At 45.2% G+C, this 21,224-nt stretch overlaps 1 protein-coding gene across 7 annotated transcripts in view; it reads right to left on the reverse strand.

Moving 5' to 3' along the window:
* Nucleotides 1-21,224, reverse strand: part of LOC147122692 (la-related protein 1B-like) — a 125,790-nt gene that overhangs the window by 43,248 nt on the left and 61,318 nt on the right. For all 7 annotated transcript variants that reach the window (XR_015081416.1, XM_086009259.1, XM_086009287.1 and 4 more), the window contains one exon: nt 12,865-13,039. Coding sequence is in view for 6 of the 7 variants with exons in the window: in XM_086009259.1 (XP_085865385.1) it covers nt 12,865-13,039 (175 nt within the window). In the remaining variant the exon portion in view is untranslated. The remainder of the gene's footprint in view (nt 1-12,864; nt 13,040-21,224) is intronic.

Consider the following 21,224-nt stretch of genomic DNA (forward strand, 5'->3'; position numbering starts at 1 on the left):
TCCCTACAGGAAACACAGAGTTAGCATGCAAGTACAGCAAGCAATTAGGAAAGCAAATAGCATGTTGCCATTATTGCAAGGGGGTTGGAGTACAAGAGTAAGGAAGTCTTACTACAATTGCACAGGGCTTTGGTAAGACCACACCTGGAGTACTGTGCACAGTTTTGGTCTCCTTAGCTAAGGACATACTTGCTTTAGAGGCGGTGCAAAGAAGGTTCACTAGATTGATCCCTGGGATGAGAGGTTTGTCCTATGAGGAGATTGGAGTAGATTGGGCCTATACTGTCTGGAGTTCAGAAGAATGAGAGCTGATCTCATTGAAGCATATAAGATTCTGAGGGGGATTTGCAGGGTTGACACAGAGGTTGTTTCCACTGGCTGGGGAGTCTAGAACTAGGGTGCATAGTCTCAGGATAAGGGGTTGGCCTTTTAAGACAGAGATGAGGAGGAATTTCTTCACTCAGAGGGTTGTGAAACTTTGAAATTCTCTACCCCAAAGGGCTGTGGATGCCGAGTCGTTGAGTATATTCAAGGCAGAAATAGATAGATTTTTGGACTCTAGGGGAATCAAGGGATATGGGGATCGGGTGGGAAAGTGGAGTTGAGGACAAAGATCAGCCATGATCTTACAGAATGGCGGAGCAGGCTCGAGGGGCCATATGGACTACTCCTACTCCTGATTCTTATGTTTCTAATCTTTCTTAATGCCACTTGCTTCAACCACTCCATGTGGCGAGTTCCACATTCTTACCACTCTGTAAAAAAAAAATATAGAACCTCTTCATAAATTTTAAGAGACCTCCATCAGGTCTCAGTCACAAATGACATCCTTTGTGACTGTGACAAATGTAAACTATCCATCCTCGACTTGTCTGCAGCCTTTGACACAGTTGACCACTCCATCCTTCTCCAATGCCTCTCCACCGTCATCCAGCTGGGTGGGACTGCAGTCGCCTGGTTCCATTCTTAACTATCTAATCATAGCCAGAGAATCACCTGCAATGGCTTCTCTTCCCGCCCCTGCATTGTTTCAGAAGGCTTTCGATAAGGTCCCGCGTAAGAGATTAGCGTGTAAAGTTAAGGCACATGGGATTGGGGGCAAGGTACTGACTTGGATAGAGAACTGGTTGGCAGACAGAAAGCAAAGAGTTGGAATAAACGGGTCTTTTTCCGAGTGGCAGGCAGTGACTAGTTGGGTACCGCAGGGATCGGTCCTTGGACCCCAGCTATTCACAATATATATTAATGATCTAGACAAGGGAACTAGATGTAATATCTCCAAATTTGCAGACGGCACAAAGCTGGGTGGGCGTGTGTGCTGTGAAGAGGATGCCGAGAAACTCCAGGATGATTTGGACAGGTTGGGTGATTGGGCAAAAGCATGGCAGATGCAATATAACGTGGATAAATGTGAGGTTATCCAGTTTGGTAGCAAAAACAGGAATGCAGATTATTATCTGAATGGCAATAGATTGGGAGAAGGGGAAGTGCAACAAGACCTGGGTGTCCTTGTGCACCAGTCGCTGAAGGTAAGCATGCAGGTGCAGCAGGCGGTTAAGAAGGCAAATGGTATGTTGGCCTTAGTAGCGAGAGGGTTTGAGTACAGGAACAAGGATGTCTTGCTGCAGTTGTACAGGGCCTTGGTGAGACCACATCTTGAGTATTGCGTGCAGTTTTGGTCACCTTATCTGAGGAAGGATGTTCTTGCCACGGAAGGAGTTCAGCGAAGATTCACCAGGCTGATACCTGGGATGGCAGGAATGACGTATGAGGAGAGATTGGATCGATTGGGCTTGTACTCGCTGGAGTTTAGAAGAATGAGAGGGGATCGCATCGAAACTTATAAAATTCTAACAGGACTAGACAGACTAGATGCTGGAAGGATGTTCCCGATGGTCGGGGAGTCCAGAACCAGGGGTCGGCCATTTAGGACAGAAATGAGGAGGAATTTCTTCACCCAGAGAGTGGTGAACCTGTGGAATTCTCTACCACAGAAGGCAGTAGAGGCCAATTCATTAAATATATTCAAGGAGTTGGATATATTTCTCAAGGCTAAAGGAATCAAGGGGTATGGGAAGAAAGCAGGGACCAGGTACTGAATTTGGATGATCAGCCATGATCGCATTGAATGGCGGAGCAGGCTCGAGGGGCCGAATGGCCTACTCCTGATCTGACCTTCTATGTGTATATTTTTCTATGTAAACAGTTAAATAGCCTTGAAACTAAAAAGAATCTAATAATAAATATAGACTAAGATATGGCAGGGCAGGTTGCGTGTCTGCACTGCAGTATGTGGGGGTTTGTGGACAGCAGGACTGCCCCGAGCGAAAATGTCTGCAGTAGATGTCTCCACCTAGAAGCTCTCCGGCTCAGATTCATTGAGCTGGAGGGAGGGGGAGGAGTATGAGTATCTGGACAGTTTGCGCCACCTTGGTCACACCTCAGAGGTGTGCATGGGTTCGTGTGACCTACAGTGCATAGCAAGGATAACCCAGGTGAGATAGAGAACAAGGATTCGCAGAAACTGATCCGATGCAACAGGTACAATGTACTTGCTACCTGTGAGGACAAAGATGAAGACTGCCAGAAGGACAGACAGAATGCTGGCTGTGGCACCTTGGAGCAGGAGGCTTTCCAAAGGGAGGAGGAAGGGATTGTAATGTGGTAGCTGTAGGGGGTTCAATAATTAGGGGGTCGGATAGCATAGTTTGTAAGCAGTATCGAGAGTCCCACATGTTGTGTTGCCTACTGGTGCCAGGGTGAGAGACATCGCAAACCGGCTTGAAAGGATATTGGCGAGGGAGGGGGAGGATCCAGTCATTGTGATCCACATTGGGACTAAAATTATAGGAAAGAGTGGGCAAGAGGTCCTGTTCAGAGAGTACCAGAAGCTAGGAGCTCAATTAAAAATCAGGACCGCAAGGGTTATAATCTCTGGATTATTACCAGAGCCATGTGCAAATTAGCATAACGCTAAGCGGATTGGGAAGGTGAACACGTGGCTGAAGGAGTGGTGTGGGAAAGAGGAATTCCATTTCATGGGACACTGGCACCAGTACTGGGACAGGAAGGAACTGTTCCATTGGGACAGGCTTCACCTGAACTGGGCTGGGACCAGGGTCTCGTGGAAAGCATGAATAGGGCGGTCACAAGGACTTCAAACTAGCAAATTGGGGGGGGGGTTCAGGTGGAAAAGGTAGTATGAATAATATTTCTAAAACAAATGAAAAGGAAGAGAGTAATAGTCAGAAATTGTGCATTAGGCACTACAGGTAACTTATATTTATACAGTGCCTTTAATGTAATAAAACATCCCAAGGCGTTTCACAGGAGTGTTATATATAAAAAAATATCAAAATTTGACACCGAGCCTTATAAAGAGACGTTAAGACATAGAAACATAGAGATAGGAACAGGAGTAGGCCATTCGGCCCTTCGAGCCTGCTCCGCCATTCAATGAGATCATGGCTGATCTTCGTCTGAGATCATAGCTGATCTTACCAGTTCAGTACCCCGTCCCCGCCTTTTCTCCGTAACCCTTAATCCCCTTAGCCTTCAGAAATATATCCAATTCTCTCTTGAAAATATTTATTGAATTAGCCTTCACAGCCCTCTGTGGCAGGGAATTCCACAGGCTCACCACTCTTTGAGTGAAGAAATTCTTCCTCATCTCTGTTTTAAATGATTTGCCCGCTATTTTTAGACTGTGGCCCCTGGTTCTGTGCTCCCCGGCCATTGGAAACATTCTCTCTGAATTCAGCCTGTCCAGGCCTGCCATAATTTTATATGTTTCGATGAGATCCCCTCTCAATCTTCTAAACTCCAGTGAGTACAAGCCCAAACTATTTAATCTCTCTTCGTAGGTCATTCCCGCCATTCCAGGTATCAGCCTGGTGAATCGCCGTTGCACTCTTTCCATGGCAAGAACATCCTTCCGCAGATGGGGCGACCAAAACTGTACACAATACTCCAGATGCGGTCTCACCAGCACCTTGTACAGCTGTAGTAAGGTATCCCTATTCCTATACTCGAACCCCCTTGATATGAAGGCCAACATACCATTTGCCTTCTTAATCGCCTGTTGCACCTGCATGCTCTCCTTCAGTGACTGGTGCACAAGAACACCCAGGTCCCTCTGCACTTCCCCATCTCCCAATCTATTGCCATTTAGATAATAATCTACCCTCCTGTTTTTACCCCCAAAGTGGATAACCTCGCATTTATCCACATTATAGTGCATCTGTCACGTATCCGCCCATTCCCCCAACCTGTCCAAATCGCACTGTAGCCTCCTGACATCCTCATCAGAGCCCACCCCTCCTCCTAGTTTAGTGTCGTCAGCGAATTTGGAAATATTGCATCCAATTCCCTGATCCAGATCATTTATATATATTGTGAACAGCTGGGGTCCCAGGACAGATCCTTGCGGCACCCCGCTGGTCACTGCCTGCCACTCCAAAAACGAGACAGATTGGTCGAAGAGTTAGGCTTTAAGGAGAGTCTTAAAGGAGGAAAGTAGAGAGGCAGAAAGATTTAGGGAGGGAATTCCAGAGTTTAGGACCTAGGCCGCTGAAGGCACACCCACCAATGGTGGAGCATTTAAAGTCGAATTGGCTGAAGACTGGCTTCTGTGATGGTGGGGACATCGGGAGGAGGCCGATATGGATCATCCACTCGGCACTTCTGGCTGAAGATGGTTGCAAATGCTTCAGCCTTGCCTTTTGCACTCACGTGCTGGGCTCCACCATCATTGAGGATGGGGATATTCATGGAGCCTCCTCCTCCTGTTAGTTGTTTAATAGTCCACCACCATTCATGACTGGATGTGGCAGGACTGCAGAGCTTTAATCTGATCCGTTGATTATGAGATCGCTTGGCCCTGTCTATAGCATGCTGTTTCTGCTTTGTAGCATACATGTAGTCCTGTGTTGCAGCTTCCCCAGGTTGGCACCTCATTTTTAGGTACGCCTGGTGCTGCCCCTGGCATGCTCTTCTACACTCCTTATTGAACCAGGGTTGGTCATGGTAGAGTGAGGGATATGCCGGGCCATGAGGTTACAGATTGTGGTGGAATACAATTCTGCTGCTGCTGATGGCCCACAGCGCCTCATGGATGCCCAGTTTTGAGCTGCTAGATCAGTTCTGAATCTATCCCATTTAGCACAGTGGTAGTGCTACCACGATCGAGGGTGTCCTCAGTGTGAAGACATGACTTTGTCTCCATAATGACTGTGCAATGGTCACTGCTAGCAATGCCAACATTGACAGATGCATCTGTGACAGGTAGATTGGCGAGGACGAGGTCAAGTAAGTTTTCCCCTCATGTTGTTCTCTCACCACCTGTCGCAGGCCCAGACTCACAGCTATGTCCTTCAGGACTCGGCCAGCTTGGTCAGTAGTGGTGCTACCGAGCCACTCTTGGTGATGGACATTGAAGTCCCACACCCAGAGTACATCCTGTGCCCTTGCTACTCTCAGTGCTATTGTCAGCTGTGGCTCAGTTAGTAACACACTCGCCTGTGAGTCATAAGGTTGTGGGTTCAAGTCCCACTCCAGGGACTTGCGCACATAAGGTTAGACTGACACTCCAGTGCAGTGCTGAAGGCGTGCTGCACTGTCAGAGGTACCGTCATTCGGATGAGACGTTAAACCGAGGCCCTGTCTGCTCTCTCAGGTAGACGTAAAAGGTCCTATGGCACTATTTCGAAGAAGAGCAGGGGAGTTATCCCCGGTGCCCTGGCCAATATTTATCCCTCAACCAACATAACAGAAACTGATTATCTGGTCATTATCACATTGCTGTTTGTGGGATCTTGCTGTGTGCAAATTGGCGGCCGCGTTTCCCACATTACAACAGTGACTCCACTTCAAAAAGTACTTCATTGGCTGTAAAGCGTTTTGAGACGTCCAGTGGTCGTGAAAGGCGCTTTATAAATGCAAGTCCTTCTTTCTTTCTTGTGGTGTTCAACATGGAGGAGTACTGATTCATCAGCTGAGGGTGGGCGGTAGGTGGTAATCAGCAGGAGGTATTCAGCAGGAGGTTTCCTTGCCCCTTCTTGACCTGAAGCCATGAGACTTCATGGGGTCCAGAGTCAATGTTGAGGGCTCCCAGGGCCACTCCTTCCCGACTGTATACCACGGTGCCGCCACCCCTGGCGGGTCTGTTCTGCCGGTGGGACAGGCCATACCATGGGATGGTGACGGAGGAGTTTGGGACACTGGCTGAAAGGTATGATTCTGTGAGTATGACCATGTCAGGCTGTTGCTTGACTCGTCTGTGGGACAGCTCTCCCAATTTTGGCACAAGTCCCCAGATGTTGGTGAGAAGGACTTTGCAGGGTTGACTGGGCTGGTGTGACGTTGTCGTGTCCATAGCCAGTGCTAAGGTAGGTGCCGGGTGGTCCATCTGGTTTTATTCTTAGTTTTTTGTAGTGGTTTGTTACAACTGGGTGGCTTGCTAAGCCATTTCAGAGGGCAGATGAGAAGTAAAAGTAGGGGTATAGCTAGGCAATAGTGACAATATAATACGCTTGAAGATAATAATTGAGAAGGACATAAGTATGATGAAAACCAGGTTCATAGATTGGAGAAAAGCTGATGTTGAGGGGCTGAGAGTAGAACTTGGGGAAAAAAAGGGCAACAATATTGGGAAACAACGACGTAGAACAGCAATGGGAAACATTTAAAACGGTATTCAACAGAGTGCAGGAAGAATAAATTCCGCTGAAAGGGCAGAACAATAATGAGACTTCATGGATGAATAAAGCCATAAGGGAACAATTGAGGGTAAGGAAAGAGGCATACATTAAGTACATAGGCAGCAGGGGAGTGCATGAATACGAAAAGATTAGGAGAGAAGTCAAAAAACAATTAGGAAGGCAAAGAGGAACTATGAAATTAAATTATCAAGGAACATAAAACAAAATAGTAAAATATTTTACAGGCACATCAATAAAAAAAGGGAATAGGACCATTAAGGGATAGACAGGATAAAACCACAGGTAACAACAGAGAGATGGCAGAAATATTAAATAATTATTTTGCTACAGTATTTACCAGGGAGACAGAACAGGTGGACATGACACTGGATGATAAGATTAGTATTGTAATAAGTGCATTTAAAATAAAAAAAGGGAATATATTAAATAAACTAATCAAACTCAGAGGATAAAAACCCTGGTCCGGATGGATTGCATCCACACATTTTAAAATAATCTAGGGAAGAGATAGCAGAGGCATTACTACACATATTTAATAATTCGTTAGAAAAAGGTGTAGTGCCAAGAGGACCGGCAGATAGCTAACGTAATACCGATATTCAAGAAGGGGGCTAGAACATTTCCAGGGAATTATAGACCAGTCAGCTTAACATCGATGGTCGGAAAATTAATGGAATCCCTACTAAAGGAGAAAATAGAACATCTAGAAACAAAAAATATAAAAATGAATAGTCAGCATGGATTTCAAAAGAGAAAGTCTTGCTTGACTAACCTTATTGAATTTTTTGAAGAGGCAGCAGAAAGAGTAGACAATGGTAATGCAGTAGATGCAATTCATCTGGATTTTCAAAAAGGCCTTCGATAAGGTACCCCATAATAGACTGATGAACAAGGTCAGAGAATGCAGAGTCAGGGGACAAGTAGCAGAATGGATTGCTGGCTGGCTTCAGGACAGAAAGCTGAGAGTGGGAGTAAAGGGTAGCTATTCAGTGGCAGAACGTGGGTAGTGGTGTTCCACAAAGATCAGTGCTGGGATCACTGCTGTTCACAATTTACATTAATGATTTAGACTTTGGAATCAAAAACGCATTCTAAATTTGCAGATGACACCAAATTGTTTGGGGGAGGGGCTGGAAGATAGTCAATACTGAGGAGGACTGCAACAAATTACAGGAGGACATTAATAAACTTGCAGAATGTGCATATAATTGGCAAATGAAGTTCAACATAGATAGATGTGAGGTATTACATTTTGGTAGGAAGAATAGGGAGGTCACACACTTGGAGGGTGCGAGTCTGGGCGGGGTAGAGGAACGAAGGGATCGCGGAGTATAAATACACAAATGACAAAGTTGCAACACTGGTTAGCAAGGCCATAAAAAAAAAGCAAACCAAGCACTAGAGTTTATTTCGAGAGGGATAGAATTGAAAAGTAGGGAAGTTATGCTGAACCTGTATCGAACCTTGGTTAGACCACTGCGTACTATTCTGGTTGCCATATTATAAAAAGGATATAGAGGCACGAGAGAGGGTGCAGAGAAGATTTACAAGGATGATACCAGAAATGCGAGGGTACACCTATCAGGAAAAGATGAACAGGCTGGGCCTCTTTCCTCTTGAAAAAAGGCAGAGGGGTGACCTAATAGAGGTCTGTAAAATTATGAAAGGTTTTGATAGAGTGGATACAGAGAGAATGTTTCCACTTGTGGGGAAGAGCATAACTAGAGGCCATCAATATAAGATAGTCACCAAGAAATCCAATAGGGAATTCAGAAGAAACATCTTTACCCAAAAATGTGGAACTCGCTCCTACAGGGAGTGGTTGAAGTGAATAGAATAGCTGCATTTAAGGGGATGCTAGACAAGCATGAGGGAAAAGGGAATAGAGGGTTATGCTGATAGATTTAGATGAGGAAAGACGGGAGGAGGCTCGTGTGGAGCATAAACGCCGGCACGGACTGGTTGGGCCGAATGACCTGTTTCTGTGCCGGATATTCTATGCAATCCTAGTTAAGAGTCAACCACATTGCTGTGGGTCAGGGGTCATATATAGGCTAGACCAGGTAAGGACGGCAGATTTCCTTCCCTAAAGGACATTAGAGCCAGATTTTAACAGCCTAACTGCGAGTGAGCCTTTATCTAATAGCGACCATAATATGATTAAGTTCAATGCTGTGCTTGAAAGGGAGAAACTCAAAACAGCTACCAAGATTCTAGATTTGGGTAAGGCTGACTTCAACAGAATGAGACATAGATTGCCCACAGTAAACTGGGCAAAGAATTTAATGTGATACAGAACCAGTTAATACTCCCAAGGGGCAAGAGCTCAACTTGCCAAAAAAAAAGCAGCCATGGACGACAAAAAGAGATAAGGGACAACATAAAACTAAAAGAAAAGGCATACAAGAATGCAAAAAATAGCAGATCCTGGCGAATGGGAGGGATACAAAGAACAGCAAAGGGTGACAAAACAGATATTAAGAGCTACAAAAAGGGTGTATGAAAAGAAGTTGGCAAGGGATGTCAAAAATCAACACAAAAAACTTTTACAAATATTAGAAAAAACAGGGTGGTTAAGAGCAATGTGAGCCCCATAAAAACTGACAATGGTGATATTCTAAACGAAAATAAGGAAATGGCAGACATGTTAAATAATTACTGTGTGTCAGTATTTACAGTCGAGGAAGAGGATAGCATGCTGGACATCAAGGAAACCAATATTGAATCAGGGACGGGGACTCACCAAAATTAACGTAAGCAAATTAACAGTAATGAAGACAATAATGGCACTGAAGAATGACAAATCCCCAACGCCAGATGGTTTTTAATCCCAGGTTTTAAAGGAAGTAGGCGAGAACATTGCAGATGTCCTAACTATGATCTTCCAGGAACTGTTCCTTTAGATTCGAAAACTGCACATGCCACTCTGCTATTTAAGAAAGGTGAGAGGGGGAAACCAGGGAATTATAGACTGTTTAGCCGTACATCTGTTGTTTGGAAATTACTAGAGTCTATAACTTAGGATGGAGTGACTTAACACCGTGAAAATTTTCAGCTGATCAGGGAGAGCCAATATGGATTTGTAAAGGGTAGGTCATGCCTGACGAACCTGATGGAACTTTCTGAAGAGGTGACTAAAGTAGTGGATAGGGCAATGTCTATGGATGTTATTTATATGGACTTTCAGAAGGTATTTGATAAAGTCTCTCATAAGAGAATGTTAGCTAAAGTTGAGGCTCATGGAATTGAGGGCAAATTATTGACATGGTTAGGAGATTGGCTGAGCGGCAAGAGACAGAGTAGGGATAATGGGCAGGTACTCTAATTGGCAGGATGTAACTAGTGGTGTCCCACAGGGATACCGCGGTGTTGGGGCCTCAAGTATTCACTGAGACACATATCCAAGTTTGCTGATGACACAAAGATAGGCAGCATTGTAAGCAGTGTAGATGGAAGCATAAAATTACAGCGATATTAATAGATTAGGTGAATGGGCAAAACTGTGGTAAATGGATTTCAATATAGGCAAGTGTGAGGTCATCCACTTTGAACCTAAAAAGGATAGATCAGAGTACTTTCTAAATGGTGAAAAGCTAGAAACAGTCCAAGAGAGACTTGGGGGTCATTGTCATAGAGTCAGTCATAGGTTTATACAGCACAGAAAGAGGCCCTTCGGCCCATCGTGTCCGCGTCAGCCATCAAGCCCTATCTATTCTAATCCCATTTTCCAGCACTTGGTCCGTAGCCTTGTATGCTATGGCGTTTCAAGCGCTCATCTAAATGCTTCTTGAATGTTGAGGGTTCCTGCCTCTACTATCCTTTCAGGCAGCGAGTTCCAAATTCCAACCACCCTCTGGGTGAAAAAGTTTTTCCTCAAATCCCCTCTAAACTTCCTGCCCCTTACCTTGAAACTATGCCCCCTGGTTATTGACCCCTCTACTAAGGGGAAAAGTTCCTTTCTATCTACCCTATCTATGCCTCTCATAATTTTGTACACCTCAATCGGGGGTTCTCCGTAAACTTGAAGTCATCCAAAATTTGGCTGCCCGTGTCCTAACTCACACCAAGTCTCATTAACCCATCACCTCTGTGCTCGCTGACCTACATTGGCTCCTGGTTAAGCAACGCCTCTATTTTAAAATTCTCATCCTGGTTTTCAAATTCCTCCATGGCTTCGCCCTTCCCCATCTCTGTAACCTCCTCCAGCCCCACAGCCCTCGGAGATATCTGCACTCCTCAAAGGCTGGCCTCTTGAGCATCCCCGATTTTAATCATTCCACCACAGCTGCCAAGGCCCTAAGCTCAGGGATTCCCCCCCCCCCCACCCCTAAACCAATCAGCCTCTCTACCTCTCTTTCCACCTTTAAAACGCTCCTTAAAACTTACCTCTTTCTGCCCTAATGTCTCCTTATGTGGCTCGGTGTCAATTTTTGTCCGATAACGCTCCTGTGAAACACCTTGGGACCGTTTTACTACATGATCATTAAAATGTCATGGGACAGGTACAGAAAATAATCAAAAAGGCTAATGGAATGCTGGTCTTCATATCTAGAATACAAGGGGTTAGAAGTCATGCTGCAGCTATACAAAGCCCTGGTTAGACCACACCTGGAGTACTGTGAGCAGTTCTGGGCACCACACCTTAGGAAGGATATATTGGCCTTGGAGGGAGTGCAGCGTAGGTTTACTAGAATGATACCTGGACTCCAAGGGTTAAATTACAAGGAGAGATTACGCAAACTAGGGTTGAATTCCCTGGAAGATTAAGGGGTGATTTGATCGAAGTTTTCAAGATATTAATGGGAACCGATAGGGTAGAGAGAGAAACTATTTCCACTGGTTGGGGAGTCTAGGACTTGGGGGACATAGCCTAAAATTTAGAACCAGGCCTTTCAGGAGTGAGGTTAGGAAACAATTTTAAACGTAATGGGTGGTAGAAGTTGGGTCAATTGTTAATTTTAAATCTGAGATTGATAGATTTCTGTTAACCAAAGGTATTATGGGATATGGGGCAAATGCATGTATATGGATTATTAAGGTCATAAATCAGCCATGATCTCACTGAATGGCAGAACAGGCTTGAGGGGCTAAGTGGCCTATGCCTATCCCTATGTTCCTACTCAATCTTTGCTGACAGTCCATCCTCTCAATTCTGGTAACTCCCATATAAATGTTTTCTGCTCTTTCTCCAGTGTTTCAATATCCTTTTTGTAGTATGAAGACCAGAACGTGCAGGGATTTAAGAATTGGTTAACTTTAAACTTCCAAAACACTATGGAGAAAGTAAAGTGAAGCTGGTCTTAAGTACAACTACAAAAAGAGACCAAGCATCTACAGTGTGTGAAATAGTCCTGAAGCTGATCAGCAGAAAAGCTTCACTTAGTTTTTAAAAAATCACGAAGCAGAATCTCCAGCACTGTAGTTAACTCAGAGAACTTGATACAATTACTGTACTGCTCTAATCTGAACTAGTTAAGTGTTTTTGATTAGGCCAGTAAGCAGCATCAAAAAGCCAGCATGACCAGTCTGACAGAGTAGCACTTCTGTCAACCTTTCACAACATCTCTTTCTCCCAGCTAAGGAGGAAGCACAATGGTGGTACACAGCAGCAAGGGAGCAGAAGAGAGTTTAGAAACAATGCATAAACCAATTGATAAACTAGGCAAGCCTTTTTGAATATAAAAATGAAAATGCTCGAGTGTTTGTTAATCACACTCTTGTGACAAACAGAAAAGGAAGAACGTCCAATACTGAACTACTATTTTCCTTCTATAATATTTGCCCTGTCACCATGGCCACTTGCCTCCATATATTCTTTTTCAGCAGTAAGGGAAGGCGACTTCCAAGGCCAATGCCTCTCCTTCCTTAGCCTATAGCAAGCATACGTGCTGTAGGGTAAAGACAGATAAAGTGTCAGTTTACACTAAGTCGAGGCATGTTACATTGCCGGTTTATGTCCAATAGCCTTGCTCTGTACTATAATTGGTCATACTTGGGGCTGTAAGTTGAGACCAATGCAAGGACTCAAACCAGAGATGACAGCACTAAGAAGCAGCAGCAGCTCAACTGCCTGACACTCAAGCTGCATGTATTACCAATGATGTTGGGACCAATGTTTTAACTGAAAGATTTACAGTATGCTTACCAGTTTGAGAGCCGTACATCTGTCCAGGTACAAATTCTGGGCAGTTAATTAAACGGGAAAAGTCAGTTCTTGGAACGTCAGAAACAGGTGGACCTGGAATTGGCCATTTTTCAGGACTCTCTTTTTTCCTCATTTTCTGGTCCACGATTTGTACCTCCGTACTCCCTTTTAAAGCCTAATTGATTTTGAAAACACAGCATTAGTAAACAGACTAGAAGATTTTTAGGATATGCAATAAAATAAATTCAAGAAATCATCTCAGGAATGAAGTTCCAATTAAGTTGACCTCAATTATGAAGAATTCTTTACCAATTAAAGGGTTAAAAGATCAAAAAAGGGGAGGAGACAACCTGCGCCGTTACATAGTCTAAAAATATAATAAAATATGTAAGACATGTTTTCAAATAAATGCAAATGTTCAGAATAATCTACCAGGCAAGTTAATAGATTGCAAAGCATTGGAGTTATTCAAAATACAATTAGATACTTTGCTAATGCTGTTGGGGAGGGTTTAAACTAGCTTGGCAGGGGTTGGGAACTTGAGTGTCGATTCAGAAGGGAGAGAAGCAAAGCTGGAAATGGAAGGCAGAAAATTAGTAAGTGAGTTTGGAAGGCAGAGGAAACAAAGGCTAGAAAATAGACAACAAAGGGATTTGGCAATGCTTGATGGTATATACATCAATGTAAGGAGTCTAGTGAATAAGGCAGATAAGCTGAGGTCACAGATAGAAACATATCATAGCTATTACTGAAACGTGGCTAAAAAAAGGGCAGGAATGGCAGCTCAACATTCCTGGTTACAGGGTTTTCAGACAAGATAGAGCGGGGGGATAAAAAAGGAGGGGGCGTCACAATATTGGTTAATGAAACAATTACAGCTGTAAGGAGGGCTGATATGTTATAAGGATCATCAAATGAGGCCATATGGGTTGAACTGAAGAACAAAAAACGGACAATCACACAGTTGGGAGTGTACCACAGACCCCCAAATAGTCAGAGGGAGATAGAAGAGCAAATATGTAGGAAAATTCCTGAGAAGTGCAAAAACAATAGGGCAGTAATAGTCAGGGATTTCAACTACCCTAATATTAACTGAGATAGAATTAGTGTAAAAATTATAGGAGGTGCAGAATTCTTAAAATGCATTTAGGAGAACTTTTTTAGCCAGTACATAGCAAGCCCAACAAGAGAGGGGGCGGTTCTGGACTTGGTTTTAGGGAAAGAAGCTGGGCAGGTGGGGTATCAGTGGGAGAGCATTTTGATGGTAGTGATCATAATTCAGTTAGATTTAGCGTAGTTATGGAAAAGGACAAAGATAGACCAGGAGTTAAAGTTCTCAATTGGGGAAAAGGCCAATTTTACTAAGCTGAGATGTGAGTTAGCAAAAGTGGACTGGAAAAAGCTACTTGAAGGTAAATCAGTGTCAGAGCAGTGGGAGGCATTCAAGGAGGAGATAGTGAGGGTTCAGAGCAAATATGTCCCCACAAAGAAAAAGGGTGGGACTCCCAAATCTAGAGTCCCCTGGATTTCAAGGGGTATACAGGCAAAAAAGGAAACCTTATGTCAGAAACGGAGCGCTAAATACTACAGAATGCCTAGAGGAGTATCGAAAGTGCAGGGGTGAAAGGAAATTGGGAAAGTAGAGGTGGCATGAAAAAATATTGGCAAGTAAAATTAAGGAAATCAAAAGATGTTTTATAAATACAGAAAGAACAAGAGGATAACTAAAGAGAGAGTAGGGCCTATTAGAGACCAAAAAGGTAACCTGTGTGTTGAGTCGGAAGATGTGGGTATGGTTCTAAATGAAAACTTTGCATCCGTCTTCACAGAAGAGAGGGACAATGCAGACATTGTAGTTATGGAGCAGCAGTGTGAAATATTAGATTAGATAAACATAGTGAGAGGGGAAATATTAAGTGGTTTAGCATCTTTGAAAGTAGATAAATCACTTGGCACGAATGAAATGTATCCCAGGCTGTTAAGAGAAGCAAGGGAGGAAATAGCGGGAGCTCTGACCATCATTTTCCAATCCTCTCTGGCTACAGGGGGCTGCTAATGTTGTAGCGTTGGTTAAAAAGGGAGAAAGAGATAGACCGAGTAACTACAGGCCAGTCAGCCTAATCTCGGTGGTGGGCCAATTATTGGAAAAAAATTCTGAGGGACAGTATTAATCGCCATTTAGAAAAGCATGGATTAATCAAGGACAGTCAGCACAGATTTGTTAAAGGAAGGTCATGTCTGACTAACTTGTTTGGATTTTTTGACGCGGTAACAAGGAGGGTCGATGAGGGTAGCACGTTTGATGTAGTCTATATGGGTTTTAGCAAGGCTTTTGACAAGGTCCCACATGGCAGACTGGTCAGAAAAGTAAAAGCCCATGGGATCCAAGGGAAAGTGGCAAATTGGATCCAAAATTGGCTCAGTGGCAGGAAGCAAAGGGTAATGGAGACGGTGTTTTTGTGATTGGAAGACTGTTTACAGTGGGGTTCTGCAGGGCTCAGAACTAGGTCCCCTGCTTTTTGTGGTATATATCAATGATTTAGACTTCAATGTAGGGGGCATGATTAAGAAGTTTGCAGACGATACAAAAATTGGCCATGTGGTTGATAGTGAGGAAGAAAGCTGTTGACTGCAGGAAGGCATCAATCAACTGATCAGGTGGGCAGCAAAGTGACAAATGGAATTCAATCTGGAGAAGTGCGAGGTAATGTATTTGGGGTGGGCTAACAAGACAAGGGAATACACAATAAATGGTAGGATACCGAGAAGTGTAGAGAATCATAGAAAGTTACAGCACGGAAGGAGGCCATTTCGGCCCATCGTGTCCACGCTGGCCAACAAAGAGCTATCCAGCCTAATCCCACTTCCCAGCTCTTGGTCCGTAGCCCTGCAGGTTAGAGCATCCCAACTGCACATCCAAGTACTTTTTAAATGTGGTTAGGGTTCCTGCCTCTACCACCCTTTCAGGCAGTGAGTTCCAGACCCCCACAACCCTCTGGGTGAAGAAATTTCCCTTCAAATCCTTTCTAAACCTTCCACCAATTACTTTAAATCTGTGCCCCCTGGTTTTTGACTCTTCTGGAACAGAGGGACCTTTTTTTATGGGATGTGGGCATCGCTGGCAAGGCCAGCATTTATTGCCCATCCCCAATTGTCCTCAAGAAGGTGGTGAGCCAGCTTCTTGAACCGCTGCAATCTGCATGGTGAAGGTACTCCCATATAGTGCTGTTAGGTAGGGAGTTCCAGGATTTTGACCCAGCGACAATGAAGGATTGGCGATATACTTCTAAGTCAGGATGGTGTGTGACTTGGAGGGGAACTTGGAGGTGGTGATGTTCCCATGCGTCTGCTGCCCTTGTCCTTCAAGGTGGAAGAGGTTGCGGGTTTGGGAGGTGCTGCCGAAGAAGCCTTGGGGAGATGCTGCAGTGCATCTTGTAGATGGTACACACTGCCACCACGGTACACCGGTGGTGGAGAGAGTGAATGTTTAAGGTGGTGGATGGAGTGCCAATCAAGCGGGCTGCTTTGTCCTGGATGGTGTCGAGCTTCTTCAGTGTTGTTGGAGCTGCACTCATCCAGGCAAGTGGAGAGTATTCCATCACACTCCTTACTTGTGCCTTGTAGATGGTAGAAAGGCTTTGGGGAGTCAGGAGGAGAGACACTTGCCACAGAATACCCAGCCTCTGACCTGCTCTTGTTGCCACAGTATCTATGTGGCTGGTCCAGTTAAGTTTCTGGTCAATGGTGATCCCCAGGATGTTGGTGGTGGGGGATTTGGCAATGGTAATGCCATTGAATGTCAAGGGGCGATGTTTAGACTCTCACTTGTTGGAGATAGTCATTGCCTGGCACTTCTGTGGCGCGAACGTTACCTGCCACTTATCAGCCCAAGCCTGAATGTCATCCAGGTCTTGTTGCATGCGGGCATGGACTGCTTCATTATCTGATGAGTTGTGAATGGCACTGAACACTGCAGTCATGAGCGAACATCCACATTTCTGGACTTATGTTGGAGTGAAGGTCATTGATGAAGCAGCTGAAGATGGTTGGGCCTAGGACACTGCCCTGAGGAACTCCTGCAGCAATGTCCTGGGGCAGTGATGATTGACCTTCAATCACCATAACCATCTTCCTTTGTGTTAGGCATGACTCCAGCCAGTGGAGAGTTTCCACCCCCCCCACCCCCGCCAATTCCCATTGACTTCAGTTTTACTAGGGCTCCTTGATGCCACACTCGGTCAAATGCTGCCTTGATGTCAAGGGCAGTCACTCTCACTTCACCTCTGGAATTCAACTCCTTTGTGCATGTTTGGACCAAGACTGTAATGAGGTCAGCAGCTGAGAGGTCTTGGCGGAATCCAAACTGAGCAGTGAGCAGGTTATTGGTGAGTAAATGCCGCTGGATAGCACGGTCAATGACACCTTCTATCACTTTGCTGATGATTGAGAGTAGACTGATGGGGTGGTAATTGGCCGGATTGGATTTGTCCTGCTTTTTGTGGACAGGACATACCTGGGCAGTTTTCCACATTGTCGGATAGATGCCAGAGTTGTAGCTGTACTGGAACAGCTTGGCTAGAGGCGTGGCTAGTTCTGGAGCACAAGTCTTCAGCACAAGAGCCAGGATGTTGTCGGGGCCCGTAGCCTTTGCTGTATACAGTGCGCTTAGCCGTTTCTTGATATCACGTGGAGTGAATCGAATTAGCTGAAAACTGGCTCATGTGATGGCCGGGACCCCAGGAGGTGGCCGATATGCATCATCTACTCAGCACTTCTGGCTGAAGATGGTTGCAAATGCTTCAGCCTTGTCTTTCGCAGTCACGTGCAGGGCTCCACTATCATTGAGGATGGGGATATTCATGGAGCGTCCTCCTCCCATTAGTTGTTTAATGGTCCACCACCATTCACGACTGGATGTGGCAAGACTGCAGAGCTTTGATCTGACCCGTTGATCGCTTAGCCCCGTCTATAGCATGCTGCTTCCACTTTTTAGCATGCACGTAGTCCTGTGTTGCAGCTTCCCCAGGTTGGCACTGCATTTTTAGGTACGCCTGGCGCTGCTCCCGGCATGCTCTTCTACTTTCCTTATTGAACCAGGATTGGTCCCCTGGCTTGATGGTAATGGTAGAGTGGGGGATATGTTGGGCCATGAGGTTAGATTGTGGTGGAATACAATTCTGCTGCTGCTGATGGCCCGCAGCACCTCATGGATGCCCAATTTTGAGCTGCTAGATCTGTTCTGAATCTATCCCATTTAGCATGGTGGTAGTACCACATAACACGATGGAGAGTGTCCTCAGTGTGACGACAGGACTTCGTCTCCACAATGACTGTGCGGTGGTCACTACTACCAATCCTGTCATTGTCAGATGCATATGCGACAGGTAGATTGGTAAGGACGAGGTCAAGTAAGTTTTTCCCCTCGTGTTGGTTCTCACCACCTGTCGCAGGCCCAGACTGGCAGCTGTGTCCTTCAGGACTCGGCCAGCTCGGTCAGTAGTGGTGCTACTGAGCCACTCTTGGTGATGGACATTGAAGTCTCCCTCCCAGAGTACATTCTGCGCCCTTGTTATTCTCAGTGCTTCTTCCAAGTGGTGTTCAACACGGCGGAGTACTGATTCATCAGCTGAGGGAGGGCGGTTTCCTTGCCCAGGCTTGACCTGAAGCCATGAAACTTCATGGGGTCCGGAGTCAATGTTATATCATTTTGCCGCCACCCCTGGTGGGTCTGTCCTGCCGGTGGGACAAGACAAACCCAGGGATGGTAATGGAGGAGTTTGGGGCCTTGAAAGGTCTGATTCTGTGAGTCTGACTATGTCAGGCTGTTGCTTGACTCATCTGACAGCTCTCCAAATTTTGGCACAAGTCCTCAGATGTTGGTGGGGAGGACTTTGCAGGGTTGGGTGTGCCATTGCCGTGTCCGTAGCCGGTGCCGAGGTCGATGCCGGGTGGTCCATCCGGTTTAATTTTTATTATTTTGTTTTGTAGCAGCTGAGTGGCTTGCTAGGCCATTTCAGAGGGCAATTTAGAGTCTGGAGTCACATATAGGCCAGGCGAGGGAAGGACGGCAGATTTCCTTCCCTAAAGGACATTAGTGAACCAGATGGGTTTTTACGACAATCAGATAGTTTCATGGTTACCATTACTGATACTAGCTTTTTATTCCAGATTTATTTAATTAACTGAATTTAAATTCCCCAGCTGCCGTGGTGGAATTTGAACTCGCGTCTCTGGATCATTAGTCCAGGCCTCTGGATTACTAGCCCAGTGACATTACCTCTACGCTACCGTAGAGTCCATTATAAAAGATGTAATAGCAGAGCACTTGGAAAACAGTGACAGGATCGGACAAAGTCAACATGGATTTACAAAAGGTAAATTGTGCTTGACTAATCTACGGGAATTTTTTGAGGATGTAACTGGTAAAATAGATAAGGGAGAACCAGTGGATGGGGTGTATTTGGACTTGCAGAAGGCTTTCGAGAAGGTCCCGCATAAGAGATTAGCGTGTAAAGTTAAGGCACATGGGATTGGGAGCAAGGTATTGACTTGGATAGAGAACTGGTTGGCAGACAGAAAGCAAAGAGTTGGAATAAACGGGTCTTTTTCCGAGTGGCAGGCAGTGACTAGTGGGGTACCGCAGGGATCGGTCCTTGGACCCCAGCTATTCACAATATATATTAATGATCTAGACAAGGGAACTAGATGTAATATCTCCAAGTTTGCAGACGACACAAAGCTGGGTGGGCATGTGTGCTGTGAGGAGGATGCTGAGAAACTCCAGGATGATTTGGACAGGTTGGGTGATTGGGCAGAAGCATGGCATATGCAATATAACGTGGATAAATGTGAGGTTATCCACTTGGGTGGCAAAAACAGGAAGGCAGATTATTATCTGAATGGCAATAGATTGGGAGAAGGGGGAGTGCAACGAGACCTGGGTGTCCTTGTGCACCAGTCGCTGAAGGTAAGCATGCAGATGCAGCAGGCGGTTAAGAAGGCAAATGGTATGTTGGCCTTCGTAGCGAGAGGGTTTGAGTACAGGAACAAGGATGTCTTGCTGCAGTTGTACAGGGCCTTGGTGAGACCACATCTTGAGTATTGTGTGCAGTTTTGGTCGCCTTATCTGAGTAAGGATGTTCTTGCCACGGAAGGAGTTCAGCGAAGATTCACCAGGCTGATACCTGGGATGGCAGGAATGACTTATGAGGAGAGATTGGGTCGATTGGGCTTATACTCGCTGGAGTTTAGAAGAATGAGAGGGGATCTCATTGAAACTTATAAAATTCTGACAGGACTAGACAGACTAGATGCAGGAAGGATGTTCCCGATGGTCGGGAGTCCAGAACCAGGGGTCACAGTCTAAGGATAAGGGGTAAGCCATTTAGGACAGAAATTAGAAGGAATTTCTTCACCCAGAGAATGGTGAACCTGTGGAATTCTCTACCACAGAAGGCAGTAGAGACCAATTCATTAAATATACTCAAGAAGGAGTTGGCTATATTTCTTAAGGCTAAAGGGATCAAGGGATATGGGGAGAAAGCAGGGACAGGGTTCTGAATTTGGATGATCAGCCATGATCGCTTGAATGGCGGAGCAGGCTCGAGGGGCAGAATGGCCTACTCCTGCTCCTATCTTCTATGTTTCTATGTTCCTTTTAAGTGCATGTCCACAGATCCCTGAAGGTAGCAGGACAGGTAGATAAGGTGGTTAAGAAGGCATATGGGATACTTTCCTTTATTAGCCGAGGCATAGAATATAAGAGCAGGGAGATTATACTTGAACTGTATAAAACACTAGTTAGGAAACGGCTAGAGTGCTACGTACAGTTTTTGGTCACCACATTACAGGAATGATGTGATTGTACCCTCTAAGTGCACAGAGATTTATGAGGATGTTGCCAGGACTGGAGAATTTTAGCTATGAGGAAAGATTGGACAGGCTGCGGTTGTTTCCTTTGGAACAGATGAGGCTGAGGGCAGGTTTCATGGCGGTGTATAAAAGGACCAGAGTGGGGGTAAGGGCCTATTTCCCTTAGCAGAAAGGCCAGTAACCAGCAGGCATAGATTTAAAGTAATTGGTAGAACTTTTTTCACCCAGAAGGTGGTGGGGGTCTGGAACTCACTGCCTAAAGGGCGGTAGAGGCAGAAACCCTCATCGCATTTAAAAAGTACTTGGATATGCGTACTTGAAGTGTCGTAACCTACAGAGCTATGGACCAAGTGCTGGAAAGTGGGATTAGGCCAAGTGGCCTCCTTCTGTGCCTTAAATTTCTATGATTTTTCAAGAGCAAACACCAATTTAGTTTGAAAACTCAGTTTGTCAGAACATCACAGTAAGAGGTAATGCTAAGTCTATAT

The sequence above is a fragment of the Somniosus microcephalus genome, chromosome 2 (genome assembly GCF_052327205.1).
Source record: "Somniosus microcephalus isolate GS21.2 chromosome 2, FLI_Smic_1.0, whole genome shotgun sequence".
Taxonomy (NCBI): domain Eukaryota; kingdom Metazoa; phylum Chordata; class Chondrichthyes; order Squaliformes; family Somniosidae; genus Somniosus; species Somniosus microcephalus.